Source organism: Syngnathoides biaculeatus, chromosome 10 (genome assembly GCF_019802595.1).
Source record: "Syngnathoides biaculeatus isolate LvHL_M chromosome 10, ASM1980259v1, whole genome shotgun sequence".
NCBI lineage: Eukaryota > Metazoa > Chordata > Actinopteri > Syngnathiformes > Syngnathidae > Syngnathoides > Syngnathoides biaculeatus.
This window is the reverse complement of record NC_084649.1, coordinates 13,549,162-13,563,415: the sequence shown is the minus strand read 5'-3', so window position 1 is coordinate 13,563,415 and position 14,254 is coordinate 13,549,162. Positions and strand designations below refer to the sequence as shown.

The window sequence follows — 14,254 nt, the reverse complement described above, 5'->3', positions numbered from 1 at the left end:
TTGAAGGCTTTACTAAGCTATTAACCCTCATTTGGGTGAAACGTGTGGTCTCAGCCCACATTTGGAGACGGTGTATCCTTATTCAACTCCCTATCCCATAATCCAGAGCGTATCCATATGTGAACACATTCAGGCCATTTTCATGTGACGGACAAAATTTACAACTGCTTTTAAACAGTGCTTTAATTGTCAGATGATGGGTAAAAATGATTTTTCATCTGGCATTTTTCAGTCTTGAGCAAAAAGTGCAATGCCAAAAGCGTAAATTTTTCTGCAATTTGGCATTAGGTTACATTTTCATTCACATTTTAGCCACAACTGGAAATCTTGTTAGAGCAGCTCAATAATTGATGAATGGACTAAATTACAGACCCTTGTTTAAACATTTGTCCCCTGTAAAATTTAGGTGTGAAACGATCGGATTCAGAGTCACTGATGGTGTAGTGGTACACACGCTTGCCTTTGGTGCGGGCAGCGTGGGATCGATTCCTGTTCAGTGATGGTGTCGATATCTGCCCTGTCACTGACTGGCGACCAGTTCAAGGTGTAGTCTGCCTTTCGCGCGAAGCTAGCTGGCATAGGCTCTAGCTTTCACGCAGCCCTTGTGAGGATAAGCGGCTTGGATAATGACGTGACGTGACATGACATGATAGGATCTATACCAGGGGTCTCAAACTCAATTTACCTCGGGGTCGGCTTAGATTGGACACCGCAGTGTGGGCGCACATGCACTTGCGGCCAATTTCAATTAGGAATTAAAAAGAAAATTAAATCTCGAACTCTTTTTTTTTTTTTTTTAAACAAAAAAAGTTAAACACATTAAGATAAAGTAGGAGGCAGCAGAGTGGTACAACTGGTTAGACCGTTGGCCTCAGAGTTCTGACGTCCGGGATTCAAATCGCGGCCCCGCCTGTGTGGAGTTTGCATGTTCTCATCGTGCCTGCATGAGTTTTCTACGGGCACTCCAGTTTCCTCCCACATCCTAAAAACATTACTACAACATTAATTGGACACTCTAAAGTACCCCAAGATGTGATTGTGAGTGCGGCGGTTTGTCTCTATGTATGTGTATGGGTGGCAACCAGTTCAGGGTGTACCCTGGTTCTGGCCCGTTGACAGCTGGAATAGGCTCCAGCAGTCCCGTTACCCTTGTGAGGATAAGCGCCTAAGAAAATGGATGGACTGATTAAGGTGGGGGCCACAAAATGTTATCATGCGGGCTGCAAATGGCCCACGGGCCGCCAGTTTGAGACCACTGATCTATGGGGTCTTTATTGTTTCATACGGATGCAAGAAAATAAAATGACAAAATTTGACTAAGCCCAATCCAGGTCTGATGACCTATGACTTTTATAAGTGTCTTAACATTTGTTTGAAATTACAGCTTCTGAATTCACACAAAACAAATTCTATTACAATTGAATGAGATTTGAGATGTGACTTGCTAAAGTTAATTGGCTATCGTATGAACTCCAGGGGTGCAGAAATCACAAGCTACCTTGTCAATTACATTAAAATGAAATGCTACTTTGATGTGATGCATGTGATGCTTTTGCTGTTTCATATGCACAGTCGAAACATTGTGCTGGCCCACACACATAAAGTTGGCTAACCACGAGAATGGCTCAAGTGATGATAACAAACAATGGTAAAGTACAGTAGTTGTTTTAGTTCCACTCGGAATATCAGACTGCGTATAAGTTCAAGTGTTATCTGGGTTACTGGTTCCTCTTTTTTTGTAACCGCCATGGCTTTGTGCGCAATTCCCACTTGAGAGTGTCTGCATACAGTGGGTTATGTGTGACGTGCAGTGTGTCAAACACACCTCTTGTCTTTCTGCACAGAGGAGTTGAAGAGGAGTCACGTCTAATTTTCCGTTGACTCCCCTACACTCCTTTCCTGCAACCCCCCCCCCCCCAAGGCCCAATGCATGAGTGTATGCGTGGTTATGTATTACTGCGCACGTAGCATCAGCATTCCTACCCCGCGCTGACTGAGAAACTAGCATGCAAACTCAAACGTGAGTCACGGTGTAACCTGAATTAGCCACACCCTCAGACGCACTCGCTTTTGACTCACACGACTCGAGTTGTCGCTTTTATAAAGCGTTAATTTTCCTCCAAATAATTCTTTGTCATGAAAACAAACCGACCCCCCGCACCCCCATCATTTATCATTTTAAAAGTTTTTGATAGCTTTTCAATACTCTGAAGCTACAATGTGGACTCATTTTTCATACACTTAAAATACGAAATAACAGCAAGAATAAAAAAAAAAAAAATCTAAAGACATGAGAGCGTTGGACCAGCTGGGATTTTTATTCTATTACTGTTTAGAGTTGTGAAGTGATTGTACACACTTGGCCACACAGAAACATGATAAAAATATTATTTATTCCAATATATAACCAATATGCCAGTTTAGCATGAGGGGAAACTATTTACATAAACAGTTGACACACATGATAACTGCTTTGTTAAGACTTTAGCACTAGAACAGGTGTTAAAATTCACCCATTCATTTTCAATACTGCATATCCTCATTATTAGTCAACCGCAGGGCCTAATGCTACCACTCAAGAGTTGATCAGTTGTATAATCTCTGTTACAAATTATAATCATGTTCATTCCATACAATTGAATTCTGAGACACAATGTAAAGACTATTGCTTATTTTAGTTCAAGAGAAATTATTACTTGCAATTGTACTGTTGCTATAAATTGTGAAATTTGACTGAGCATAAAAAAAACAACAACATTTTGTTACAGTATATTCCAAATTCCAAGAGAGTGATTGCAATCAAGATGAAAACAATCAGTTACTTTTGGTCCCTGTGAAACAATTAGATTTGATTTCTGTCTTGTCCGAATAATCTTCAAACTAGTGAAGTACATGTCAAATCAATATACTGTATTGATTTATTATGAAAAAAACAGAACCCTCTGGGTGCTGTTAGATGTGGGTCAAACCAAATATTAAACATTGTTATTGTTGAAAAGCGCTTTGGCTTTATGGCCATGCCAATTGGCTGTTGAATTTTAAAATGCATGTCAGTTGTGTGTGTGTGTGTGTGTGTGTGTGTGTGTGTGTATGTGCGTGCGTGTGTGTGTGGCGAGTGGGAAATTGCGAGCTGCGTGGTCTGCCTGTGAGAGAAAGTCAGCTACAGCATTGAGGAGGATTTTGTTCCTCTTTGAGGGGAGGTGAGGATTGTTTGGCAAATAAGCAACAATGACGCAGTCACAACACGCAGGACCTTGTCGTCTACTGCATTCTTTATCACAGTCAAAGTCAGACAGGCTGTTTGTCGACATTAGTATGTTTTTGTTTTTTTGCTTTACGCTACACCAGAGCATCTTGTCGTTTAAAGGGAGGCCCTGTTTTCGATGAAATAACAGCTGCAACATTCAGGCATGTCTTCAGATCTTTCCCATTGTGCAAGTGTCCGATGCCATTTAATCATGTTGCAGAGAAAGCAAGCGTGTGTGATCAAGAAAAAGCGAGAGAAGCGCGATCGTGGTCGGCGGTGAATTACAATTCCGACAGAGTGCCTGCAGGGTGGAGGGAGAGAGCGTTGGTGCAATTCAAATCATCTCAGCCAAGCAAGGGTGAAAGTTGGGAAACTGTGGTCCTCTCTTTTTGGTTGTTAAAAATTAAACGGAATCGTCATTAATATTTCTGAGATGAATGCACGCTATAGCTTGGACAAATTTTGAATATTAATTAGAGAGCAGATGAGACTCGATCATTGCAGAATTTGGGTTAACTATATAGGGCCTCGATGACACACATCGGACAGCCAGTTAGCATGTCTGCCTCAGAGTTCTGAGAACCAGGGTTCAAATTCCGACCCTGCGTGTGTGGAGTTTGCATGTTCCTCCCCTCCCTCTGTGGGTGCCTTACAGGTACTCAGGTACTCCGGTTTCCTCCCACATCTGAAAAAAAATGCATGGTAGGTTGACTGAAAACTCTCAATTGCTCCTAGGTGTGAATGTGATCGCCAGTGGTTGTTTATTAATACAGTATGTGGCCTTCGATTGGCTGGCGACCAGTTCAGGGTCTACCCTGTTTCTCGCCTGAAGATAGCTGGGACAAGACATATTTGCTATTTCACGATTGCACTGTCAAGACTACTGCAATAAAATATGGGATTCTGATACCGCCGCATCCTGTTTTTTACAATCAGTGGGCTTTTATCTGGTCAACTCGAATGCGACCGGATACGTTCGTTACCGTGGGGATTTGGATTGCGCCGACTGTATTATTAAAGCAAAGCAAAGCAAATTTTTTTGTATAGCGCATTTCATACACAAGGTAACTCAATGTGCTTTACATGATTAAAGGCATTTGAATACAAAGAGATAAAACATTTAAAATAGGATAAAAACAATAAAAATGACAAACAGTGCAAGTAATATGATCAAAAAGTGGACATATTCTAGAAAGCATGATTATTAGAAGAAAATAGGGGAAAAAAAAACGTGTGTTGGTGGTTACTGGTGCTCAGGACAAGGGAGGACGTTCGTGTAAGGTTTGCTTGAGGTATGTTCACGTACATTTACTGCGATACAGTTTGCAAACAAGCAACAAAACGTTACGTAGCCTAGCAAGCGAGTGCTAGAAGAAGTGGTTGTGTAAATTCTAACCTTTTTGGAGCCAAGGCACATACTCCACAATTGAAAAATGTCACAGCACACATACAAACAAACATGTCACAAAAAGTAGATAGTGTAATTGCTGCTATCTAGTAGAAGACCATGTCGCTATGCCTCATTGGCATAAATACATGAACAAAGGTACATTATCCACTGTAAATATATACTTTTTGAGCACTTAAGTACACAAGTATATAGAGTAAAGGAACAGGTCATATAATTTCTCATCGCTCCATCGTAGTCTCATTGCAACATCTGATCAGATCAGTTCTCCTTTTATTTTAAACTCTGTGATTGGCCCCAAAAATCCTGATGATTGTGTAAAGCCTACTATTTAGTCCTATTTTTTTAGCATGTCTGTGAAATGATTTCACCCAAAAACCTCAAGCATAAAAAATAATATTTTGGTGTATCAGAAAAGTTCCAAGAGTGTGGTCACAAGAGATATACTTCAAACCCAAACTAGGAACTTTTCCACTTGAGTGTGAGCCAGCCAATCACCCAATATGTCTATCAAGAATTCCTGCTGTATTTGCGTCGTTCAGTACGTAGAAAGAGGCAAAACTTGTGGGGCCGCCTCGCTACTCACACAACCTCGGTCCATGTGATTTTATTTTTCTTCTTTCCCAACCGTAAATGGGGGTGGTTGATCAAGGGGACCTGTTTTGAAGACATTGATGACATCAAGGTGGCCATGACAACGGAGCTGCAGAGAATCCCAAAAGAATCCTTTCAGGAGTGCATGAATGAGTGGCAGGGAATGCTGGGAAGGTCCATTAGAGTCCAGAGTGATTACTTTGAAGAGGAAAACTTGTACTTGGGATCTTTTTTGCCACAAGTCCGGTAACTTGTTTGACACACCTTGCATATTACAGTTCATGCACCATTTTTATTGTCTTGCTGAAATCAAGCTTTCTAGCTGACCGGTTTCTCATGCAAGTGAGCCAACCGTACATCAGTCCACCTGATTTACAGCTTGGCCACAGCTGAGTTCGGCTTTTCTTATAATGACGATGAGTTGGCGGGATCTTGGTCGCGTGTATCAGTCAGTGTTTGGCCGCCTCCTATTCCACGTAGCGAGTGCGATCGGAACTTGGCTGCTTGCTTCTACTTGTAGTAGCAGATCTCCGAGTGTGTGTGTGTGTGTGTGGCGGGGGGGGGGGTGGCCTTAATGATATGAAAACTGTGCAGAAGTTCATACTTTGTTCTGTGTGTATGTGGCACCTTCACACATTACCAAACACAAGCACCGCCCGCCACGGCATCAACAACTTCCCCAAGCAATCACATAAGTCAATTTTATGAGAAGCTAATGCTGTTAGCTATTCTTAATCTGTTCATCCAACATAACTGGGTGCAGTTCTGGTTACCTTGAGCGAAGCTCCCACTACCTCACATAACCATTAGATTTAATGTTTCTATACTGCCTTCACAGATAGTGAGATGTTTTTGACAACTAAAGTACAAATTGGAGTTTGGCCAACATCTGGGTCCAGCCTACCTTTAATCTTGGAGGAGCCACAGTATTTCTAAAGCATTCTCAGTAATAGTTAGCTGATTGGTTTTCTGGAACCAGGACGCCATAATGGAAGTGACATGCAGAGAAGCTGAATTTCAAATCATCCAGATGGAAGAGTGATTACTTAGAGATTCATTTAATGCTTATCCAGCCCCTCCCCCTACAAAGACGCCATCTCCCATTCCGCTTCCACAGTGAAACTGCCTGTTCACATGAGCTAAAAATAAATCATGTGACTGAGCAAGGCCAACTGTTCCGTTCATGCATTACTTATGGTAGTGTTTACTTTTTTCCATTTATTTTCCTTAGAAAAAAAAAAGATCCCAATGCCTCCAGCTGATAGTGTTGTTTTTTTGCTTTAGTTGTGTAGATGTCTATGGGATTGTTTTATTTCCTCAAATATTGATAGTCTGCACCTCTTCGTCATGAATTATTACACAATAACGGATCAGCGAATTGGGAATAATGGTGTCAGTATACTCTGATCTTTATAACAGTTAATACAGATGCACTCTTACCAGAACCAAGTATTAAACAGCTTGAGTATGAAAAAGAAAAGGAAAAAAAAACTTAACCTGTTCATCTTGATTCTCAGTCGTCTGGTGTGTAGTGTTCATGTCATGTTAAAACAAGCCATGAGGCATGCATCGCAAGAAACAGACATACCTACAAAGTGACTGCCATGATGGTGAAGTACATTGAAAGCTTTAAAGATCAACAGAACCCCCCAACTTTGTGTATTTAAATTTTTCTTTTTTTCCTGACAAGTAGTTTACCAACTTAAGGATTCCTGCTGGGAAGGTGATTTACATAAAGACCAAGTTCAACTCACTTTACAGTCTATGTATGGTATTTATTACTCTCAACTTTTTTTTCTTTTTAACCTACAGTAGTTAGATTGTATTGATCAGCCAGAATAGCCTACCTACCTACCTCTTTGCACTCTGCAAGTTCCTATTCTCAATGGACCTTTCCGACAGGCGATCTTCAGAGTCACCCCCCATAGCTACAGTTGGCATTTGCCACAATCTTCCAAAATGGCGACTGAACAGAACAGGTTTGAAGTGGATTCTCTGTTGCGTATTCCAGATAATATTGGGATATGTTTTTTGCCAAATGCGTCAGACTTGTCCAAGAGAGTTTTACAGAGAGGTCTCAACTATTTCACGCAAGGATATGTACACAGAATTAAGATTTTGGACGGAGCAGGACGCAATGTCAGAGTTACACGAAACGTTGGCGATCGATACAAAAAAGTTTGACGCCTCGCAACCTTCATATTGAAATCCAACAGGATAAAATAGCGGAATCGTACTGCGCATGTAAAGCAGGGTGAGTACTTTTTACTTAGATCACGAGTAATATCATTCTAGTCTTTATAAGTGAGTTGCTGTATTCATTTGACTCGGCTCGCAATGGAATTCAGTGCTCTGTCTTAAAAGTCAGATGCGATACAAATAGGCAAAAAGACATTTCTCTTGCATTTCATGGCGCATTTACGTATCACTAACCCGACTCTTCGGCATAAAACATGACACACTTCATTCAGCAGTTCAGCTAACAAAGTGAAAGTCCATCCATCATAGACACTTTGTCAACTGTGTTTTAGGCTTTGGAAAATGAATCAACCGGGCCCCTCATAACCAAGCCGGATATCTTTCATCAGAATTGCACGTTCCCCAAACGCATCTGAGGACCATTTTCTTTGAAGCATTAAATTTTCCAAGTGCACACATTGCTTGTGGCACAATACGGCGAGAGGGGCGTGTCAGACCAGGTTTTAAGACAATGCGGCTATCTTATTGGCTTTTATTGTACGAGGTTGGAAAGGTCAATTTACACTCATGGAGTTGGTGTTAAAAGATGACTTTATAGTTAAACGTTAACTTTGACATGATATTACATCATTTACTTTGGAAAAATAAGACTTCCATTTTTTATAAGACTTTACATTTGGACTTTTTATTTGGGCAAAATGTCTTTTGTCAATTTGTTTTATTTTAAAAATGTGATTTTTTTTTTTTTTTTTTTTTTCCCTCAAAAATAGACAATACTAGGCCCCGTAGCTCAGTGGTTAGAGCACTAGTTTGGTAAACCAGGGGTTGTGGGTTCATATCCCACTGGGGCCTCCACCCCCTGAGAAGGGTTGCGTCAGGAAGGGCATCCGGCGTAAAAATTGTGCCAAACATATATGTGCGTTCATCTGAGATGACACCCTGTGGCGACCCCGAAAGGGACAAGCCGAAAGAAACTTTTTGATGTTCAATCTATACAGAAGTTCTGCCCATGTAATATGCCAAGAGTTTACATTTGGAATATATGGCATATTATTTTATATACTATTTATATTGTATTACTGACATTGTTTTGCATGGTCCTACTTATTTTTTTTAATAGAAAAGCTGTGTTTATAGACTACAATTTTCCAAGTGATTCCAACCATTGGTGTCGAGCACAGTGGATGACTGCTTAGCACAACTGCCTAACAGTTCTGAATGCCCGGGTTCAAATCCAGCCTCGTATGTGTGGCGTTTGCGTGTGGCTTTCTTAACGTTAATTGACGACTTGAAATTGTCCATAGGTGTGAACGTGAGTGTGAATATTTGTTTGTCTATGTGTGCCCTATGATTGACTGGTAAGCAGTTTAGGGTGTACCCTGCCTCTCACCCAGAGTTAGCTGGGATAGGCCCCAGCATGCCCGCAACCCAAGTGAGGATAAGCTGTGCGGAAAATAGATGAATTCCAACCATTCCTCCTTTGAGGCCTCTGTTCCCTTTCATCGCTTGCTTTGTCTCTCTCTTGTCCCTGTAATTTCATCTCAGTTTCTCGCCTTTCTCACCCTCTGCTCCTCAGGTATCTGTGAATCATCTTTTCTTTTTTTTTTTTGCCTACTCTTCTATACATTTCCAAATTTAGCATTGTTTGGTCCCCCCCATGTCAGATTTGAGTCTGTAGCTGAGATCAGATACAGCCATATCTGTAGGTTTCAGCAACTCTTTCGGGGCATCCATCTGAAACAACTGCTTAAAAAAATATTCGTAAATGTTGTTGATTAAAGATTTCAACTAAATGTTTTTTTTCTTCTTCAGGTGACATTACACAGAAGGGCTATGAGAAGAAAAGGACCAAACTACTGGCTCCATACATCATCCACACCCCAGGTGAATCGCCTTGCTCTGTACATATGTTTTGAAATCAAAACGTGTTTCCATCAAATGGCTACAAAAGTTATCCTTTAAAATCCACGAGACCTGGCATTGATGACTGCTGCCCCCTAGTGACATCACATATCTACCAACTCCTGGACTGATGGAGGCTTCCTTAGATTTATAGTTTAGCATCACGACCACAGCAGAAGCTATCATTTGAGAAGTTTGAACATTATACGTCCAAACTCTTACGCAGTAAAAATGGATACGGAGTTGGTCTCCCCGTTCGACACTTCAGAAGAACACCCTCCTGTGGAAATTTTCGTCTGTTCATCCAGAGGAACATTTCTGCGGTTACTGGTGCTAGTTGAGAGAAGTCCAGACTTGCGCTCGCGATTCACCCCAAAGTTGTTTAATAGCGTTGAGGCTGTTAAGTTCTTAAACATCAAAGTCATCCAAGCACTGTCATGTCCACACAGAAAAGGGACTTTGCCACTATGTGCTACAACGTTTGTACTACATATACAGTAAAGAATATTTGTTTCCACCAAAGTCTTAGCAGCATGGTGGAGTAGGGGTTTAGCGTGTCAGCCTTATAGTCAAGAGGTTGTTGGTTCGAATCAAAGCTCAGTGTGTATTTTCGTGGTAGGCTGGCTTCTCCACACTTGTGAGCACGAATGGCTGTTTGTGTATATCAGAATGAAAATAAGAATCATCTTTGGTTGCCAACCATGTGCACTGCAATTTACTGGTGACCACTCCAGGACGCAGCGAAGGCTGCCGGGATAGACTCCAGTCACTGTGACCGCAAGGAGGAAACGCACACAGGAAATGGATGGATAAATCAAAGAGGATGGCTACACATCCTGACAAATTTGAACCACAAAAACATATCTGCTTAAAGCCTTCAGTTGCTGGAATATGTATCTCAAGTCCGGCACGAGCCACCAGCTAGCTTGCGAGCTAACAGGCGTTTCACGGCGACTCTCTGTTTGGGATGGGCGGCTGGCTCATCGAAACTAAAATGGTGAAAATTTAACGCTATATCGCCACAGTTTACCATTTGAAGTACGTAGTTCTTAGTTTGCAACAAGAAGGCATTGATTTCTTACTTTTTGTAGATTTTTTATTGATGGTTCCTTCTCACCTTTGAGCTCAAGCCTGAAGAATTGAGAGTGATAATTTACAACTAGCAGCGAGTTATATCGTATCTTTTTAGTTTTTTTTCTGCATGTCTGTGTTTAAGCCTCGTTATTTTTGTTTTCCCAACAGTGGAACCGCCGACGAGGAACAACGTACCGCCACCTGCTTCCAGTTCCTCTTCCAGTCACGGGCCTCCCCCCTCTAGCTCATCCCGTTACCGTGAACGACGTTCCCGTAGAACACATCGCAGTGGAGGAACCAGGGATGACCGCTACAGATCAGGTCTGGAATGCTCCTTAAAAAAAAATAGAAACAACAGCTCTGGTCGTGTGTGGATAAATGTGTGAGGTTTAACACAGACCCACTTTTTTTTAAAATTTGTGTATATACAGTATTAGAATCCGAGAAATGCAGAGTGATGGGATTTTCAGAGATAACCTAGAAGCTGGGGAGCCTCCTCAAGGAGGGCCATCCCTTTGAAAAGTGACATCACTTCCTGGCCATGTAGGAGGAGGCCATGTGGAGAACACAGGAGTGTTTTTTCCGAGTGGGGAGAGAGACAACCAAGCAGTGGAGTGCAGGCGGAAGTGAGGCTTTAAAATGAAACTCCCTCCTGACCAACACACATCTCTTAGCTCCCCCCCCCCCTCCTCTCCTTATCAGCAGCTCTCCTGTGGCCAGAAGGAATTTAAAATACAACACTGACCCTTTTTGTTCAGAAACAATGGGGTTAAAAGCATTTATTAATTCCCATTGGGACATAAATAGCCCTAATGACAATGGTACAATTGACGGAACTGGCTTATTACGTTAAGACTTTCTCTAATGTCCTGTGCAAGTATTCAAATTGAATATTAAAAGGGTTGAAATATCCTATTGGGAAATTATGTTTGTATTTAATGGATAAAAGTGAGAAGCTAGTTTTGGTACGAGACTTGATAGCAGTGACTCCGTTTCGATGAACCAAAGCAGGTCAGGATCCTCGACTATGCCATCGCCATGGAGACATTGTACTTCACCTCTCCTTTGGCAGGCTCAAATGTGTGCAGAAGACCAGCAGTTATATAACTGGGATGCTCAATGTAAGAAGAACTTGATGTTTTTATGTTTTGATGCCGGAATTAAAGTCTGTAGAAGCTGTGTGTCACCGTGTGGGTTGCTCATCCACACTGTGAACGCGTGGCTGCACAAGCAAGTCCTTCTAATGTGCCTGTGGGTGTCATCAAGTGAAAGCATCTGCAATCACGTGCGTGGGTTAATGAACAGTTAGCCTGATCTTGTTGTGATTGCGCTTTCAGCGAGAACGCACGTCCTTTCTTCCGTTCCCTGCTTAACAACACATTATTCAACAAACCTAAAATGATTGCAGATGTTACAAAACATAGCACAAAGCGCTTTCGATACAGAATAAAGCAATGTTTATCTTTGAGCTTTTATCTATCTCTGAGTAGGATTACAAAATCACCTAATTTGACATATATATATATATATATATATATATATATATACACACACATACGTATATATGATAAAAGACTGATGTGGAAAAGGGTGTACTGTATATATTGGAAGACAACTAAAAAGGTATTTTTAAAATAAATGTTAAAATATTCAATGTAATTGCCCGCTAATGTTTTCCTTAACTTTTTAAATTTTATATTTTGCTACCTTAATCCAAAGTATACTTTCCATGTTAAAGATCTATATGACAAAACTTCTGAAAGAACGTACTGATGTACAGCAAATTATTTTAGAGCGTTAATAACTACTGTATCTAATGATTCAAATTGCACATTTTGAAAAGATTTTCCTCCCCCTATTAAAAACATTTCTGGGGTTGAATGTTGTTTGAGTAACATATGTACAGCATGTATTCAAACCTTTATGTTTGATGAATCTTTTGACGCGCACTGTGCAGTGTTTCCTCGGGATGGAGGGCTTGCCCCAAATAATAAAAAAAATGAATAGTTACCTCTAGATACTACGATATGACCGCAAAGTACCACTTGATAGAAGGAGCTCCCCTCATTTCACCACTTCTCTGTATTTGGGCTTTGACCTTAAAAAAAATGCCAACAGGTATAATGGTGAAGACTTAAAAATGAATAATAATAATTAAAAGTATGTGAATTTTTAAGTAGTGAACCGGAAATAAGATGAGTTAACACTTTATTGTATTTAGTATATTTCTTTATTTTCTTCTTGAGCCCCGTAGCTCAGTGGTTAGAGCACTGGTTTGGTAAACCAGGGGTTGTGGGTTCGTATCCCACTGGGGCCTCCACCCCCTGAGAAGGGTTGCGTCAGGAAGGGCATCCGGCGTAAAAATTGTGCCAAAACATATCTGCGTCTGAGATGACACGCTGTGGCAACCCTGAAAGGCACAAGCCGAAAGAAACTTTCTTTCTTCTTTGTAAAGCATTTTGAGCTGGAAATTTTATATGAATGTACACATCATTTGTATATAACAAAGACTACAAGTATTATTTGATCAGTAATAGATGGGGATGATAATTTTCCCCAGATTCGCGGAATTCCGAGTTTTTTCAACTGAAAATTTCATTTTTGTGCAACATGTAAATCCGTTGAGAAAATTTGGAGGCCGGGGGTACGGCTCAACGCGGAGCAAGGCTGTGATCAAGACCGTCCGCCAGCATCTATCGGCAACGCTCGTCGTGAAATTAGTCACAGCTGTGATAGCAGAAAACGGCATTGCTACCTGTTTACGGTTTATAACAATGACAACATTCCAATTTACGGCAGCATTTTGGCGATATTAAAAGGCAGACATTTTCAGTGTTTTTCAAAATTGGTCATTCTCATCCCTGAATATATTACTTTTGGGTGTATTAACATTTTTTTTGTGTGTTTTTTTTTCTATCAGATATCCACTCTGAAGCAGTTCAAGCTGCTTTGGCGAAACATAAAGAAGAAAAGATAGCGCTGCCCATGCCTACTAAACGGCGTTCAACCTATGTGCCGTCCCCCATCGAAATGCGCACGCCACCAGGTAGGCGAGACCGGCATTGAAGTTTTTAGAAGCTTCAGTTAGTTGCTTTCTATTCTAACGGCTCGCCATTTCCCCGCAGACTCCTCATCGGCCTCCGAGGACGAGACATCCGCGCGGAGGCAGTCGTCGTCGGTGGTGGTCCCCGCCCCTTTGCTCAATCCCGGCCTGCAGGGCCCCGACTGTTGGATCAATCGCTCTGCCCAGGGCTCGTCCACGTCCTCATCGGCATCCTCCACCTTGTCCCACGGAGAGGCCAAGCAGCCTCACAACCAGCCTCAGCCGCAGTACAAGCCTCAGTACCAACCTCTGTACAAGCCTCAGTACCAGCCGCACTACCAGCCCCAGCACGAGCCGTCACCTCCGCACGCCGCCGTCGTCACAGACTTGATGGCGAATAGTCGCATTGGTGAGCCAGTACATTGCGTATCGACATTTTTGATGGAATACCGTAGTCTCGTTAAAACAGAGTGTATGGTAATTGTTCATTTTTATTGAATTCTGATTAATTTATAGATCTGAATAGGCTGCGGTGTTACATATAGGCACACTGAAAATGAATTAATTTTAAGTGAAGTGATTTGAACAATGAGTCACTGATGGTGTAGTGGCCTGACGTTGGTACAGTGTGGCTTCAGTTCCCACTCAGTGGTGATTTGAATCTGAGTGCGGGTATCTGTCCATGTCTCTTTGTGCCCTCTGACTGATTGGTTTCTAGTCGCCTTTTGCCTGCAGTCAGCTGGGATAGGCCTAGCATCACACATCCCTGAAACAGATAAGCGCTGTT

At 41.6% G+C, this 14,254-nt stretch overlaps 1 protein-coding gene across 3 annotated transcripts in view; it reads left to right on the top strand.

The window, feature by feature from the left end:
- dip2bb (disco-interacting protein 2 homolog Bb) overlaps window positions 1-14,254 on the top strand; it is a 46,861-nt gene that overhangs the window by 10,657 nt on the left and 21,950 nt on the right. For 2 of the 3 annotated variants that reach the window (XM_061832934.1, XM_061832933.1), the window contains exons 2-5: window positions 9,261-9,332; window positions 10,593-10,745; window positions 13,345-13,470; window positions 13,550-13,876. In XM_061832934.1, the coding sequence (XP_061688918.1) occupies window positions 9,261-9,332; window positions 10,593-10,745; window positions 13,345-13,470; window positions 13,550-13,876 (678 nt within the window). Of the gene's footprint in view, window positions 1-9,260; window positions 9,333-10,592; window positions 10,746-12,010; window positions 12,048-13,344; window positions 13,471-13,549; window positions 13,877-14,254 lie in introns of those variants that run through there. The other variant, XM_061832935.1, reaches the window with a different exon arrangement.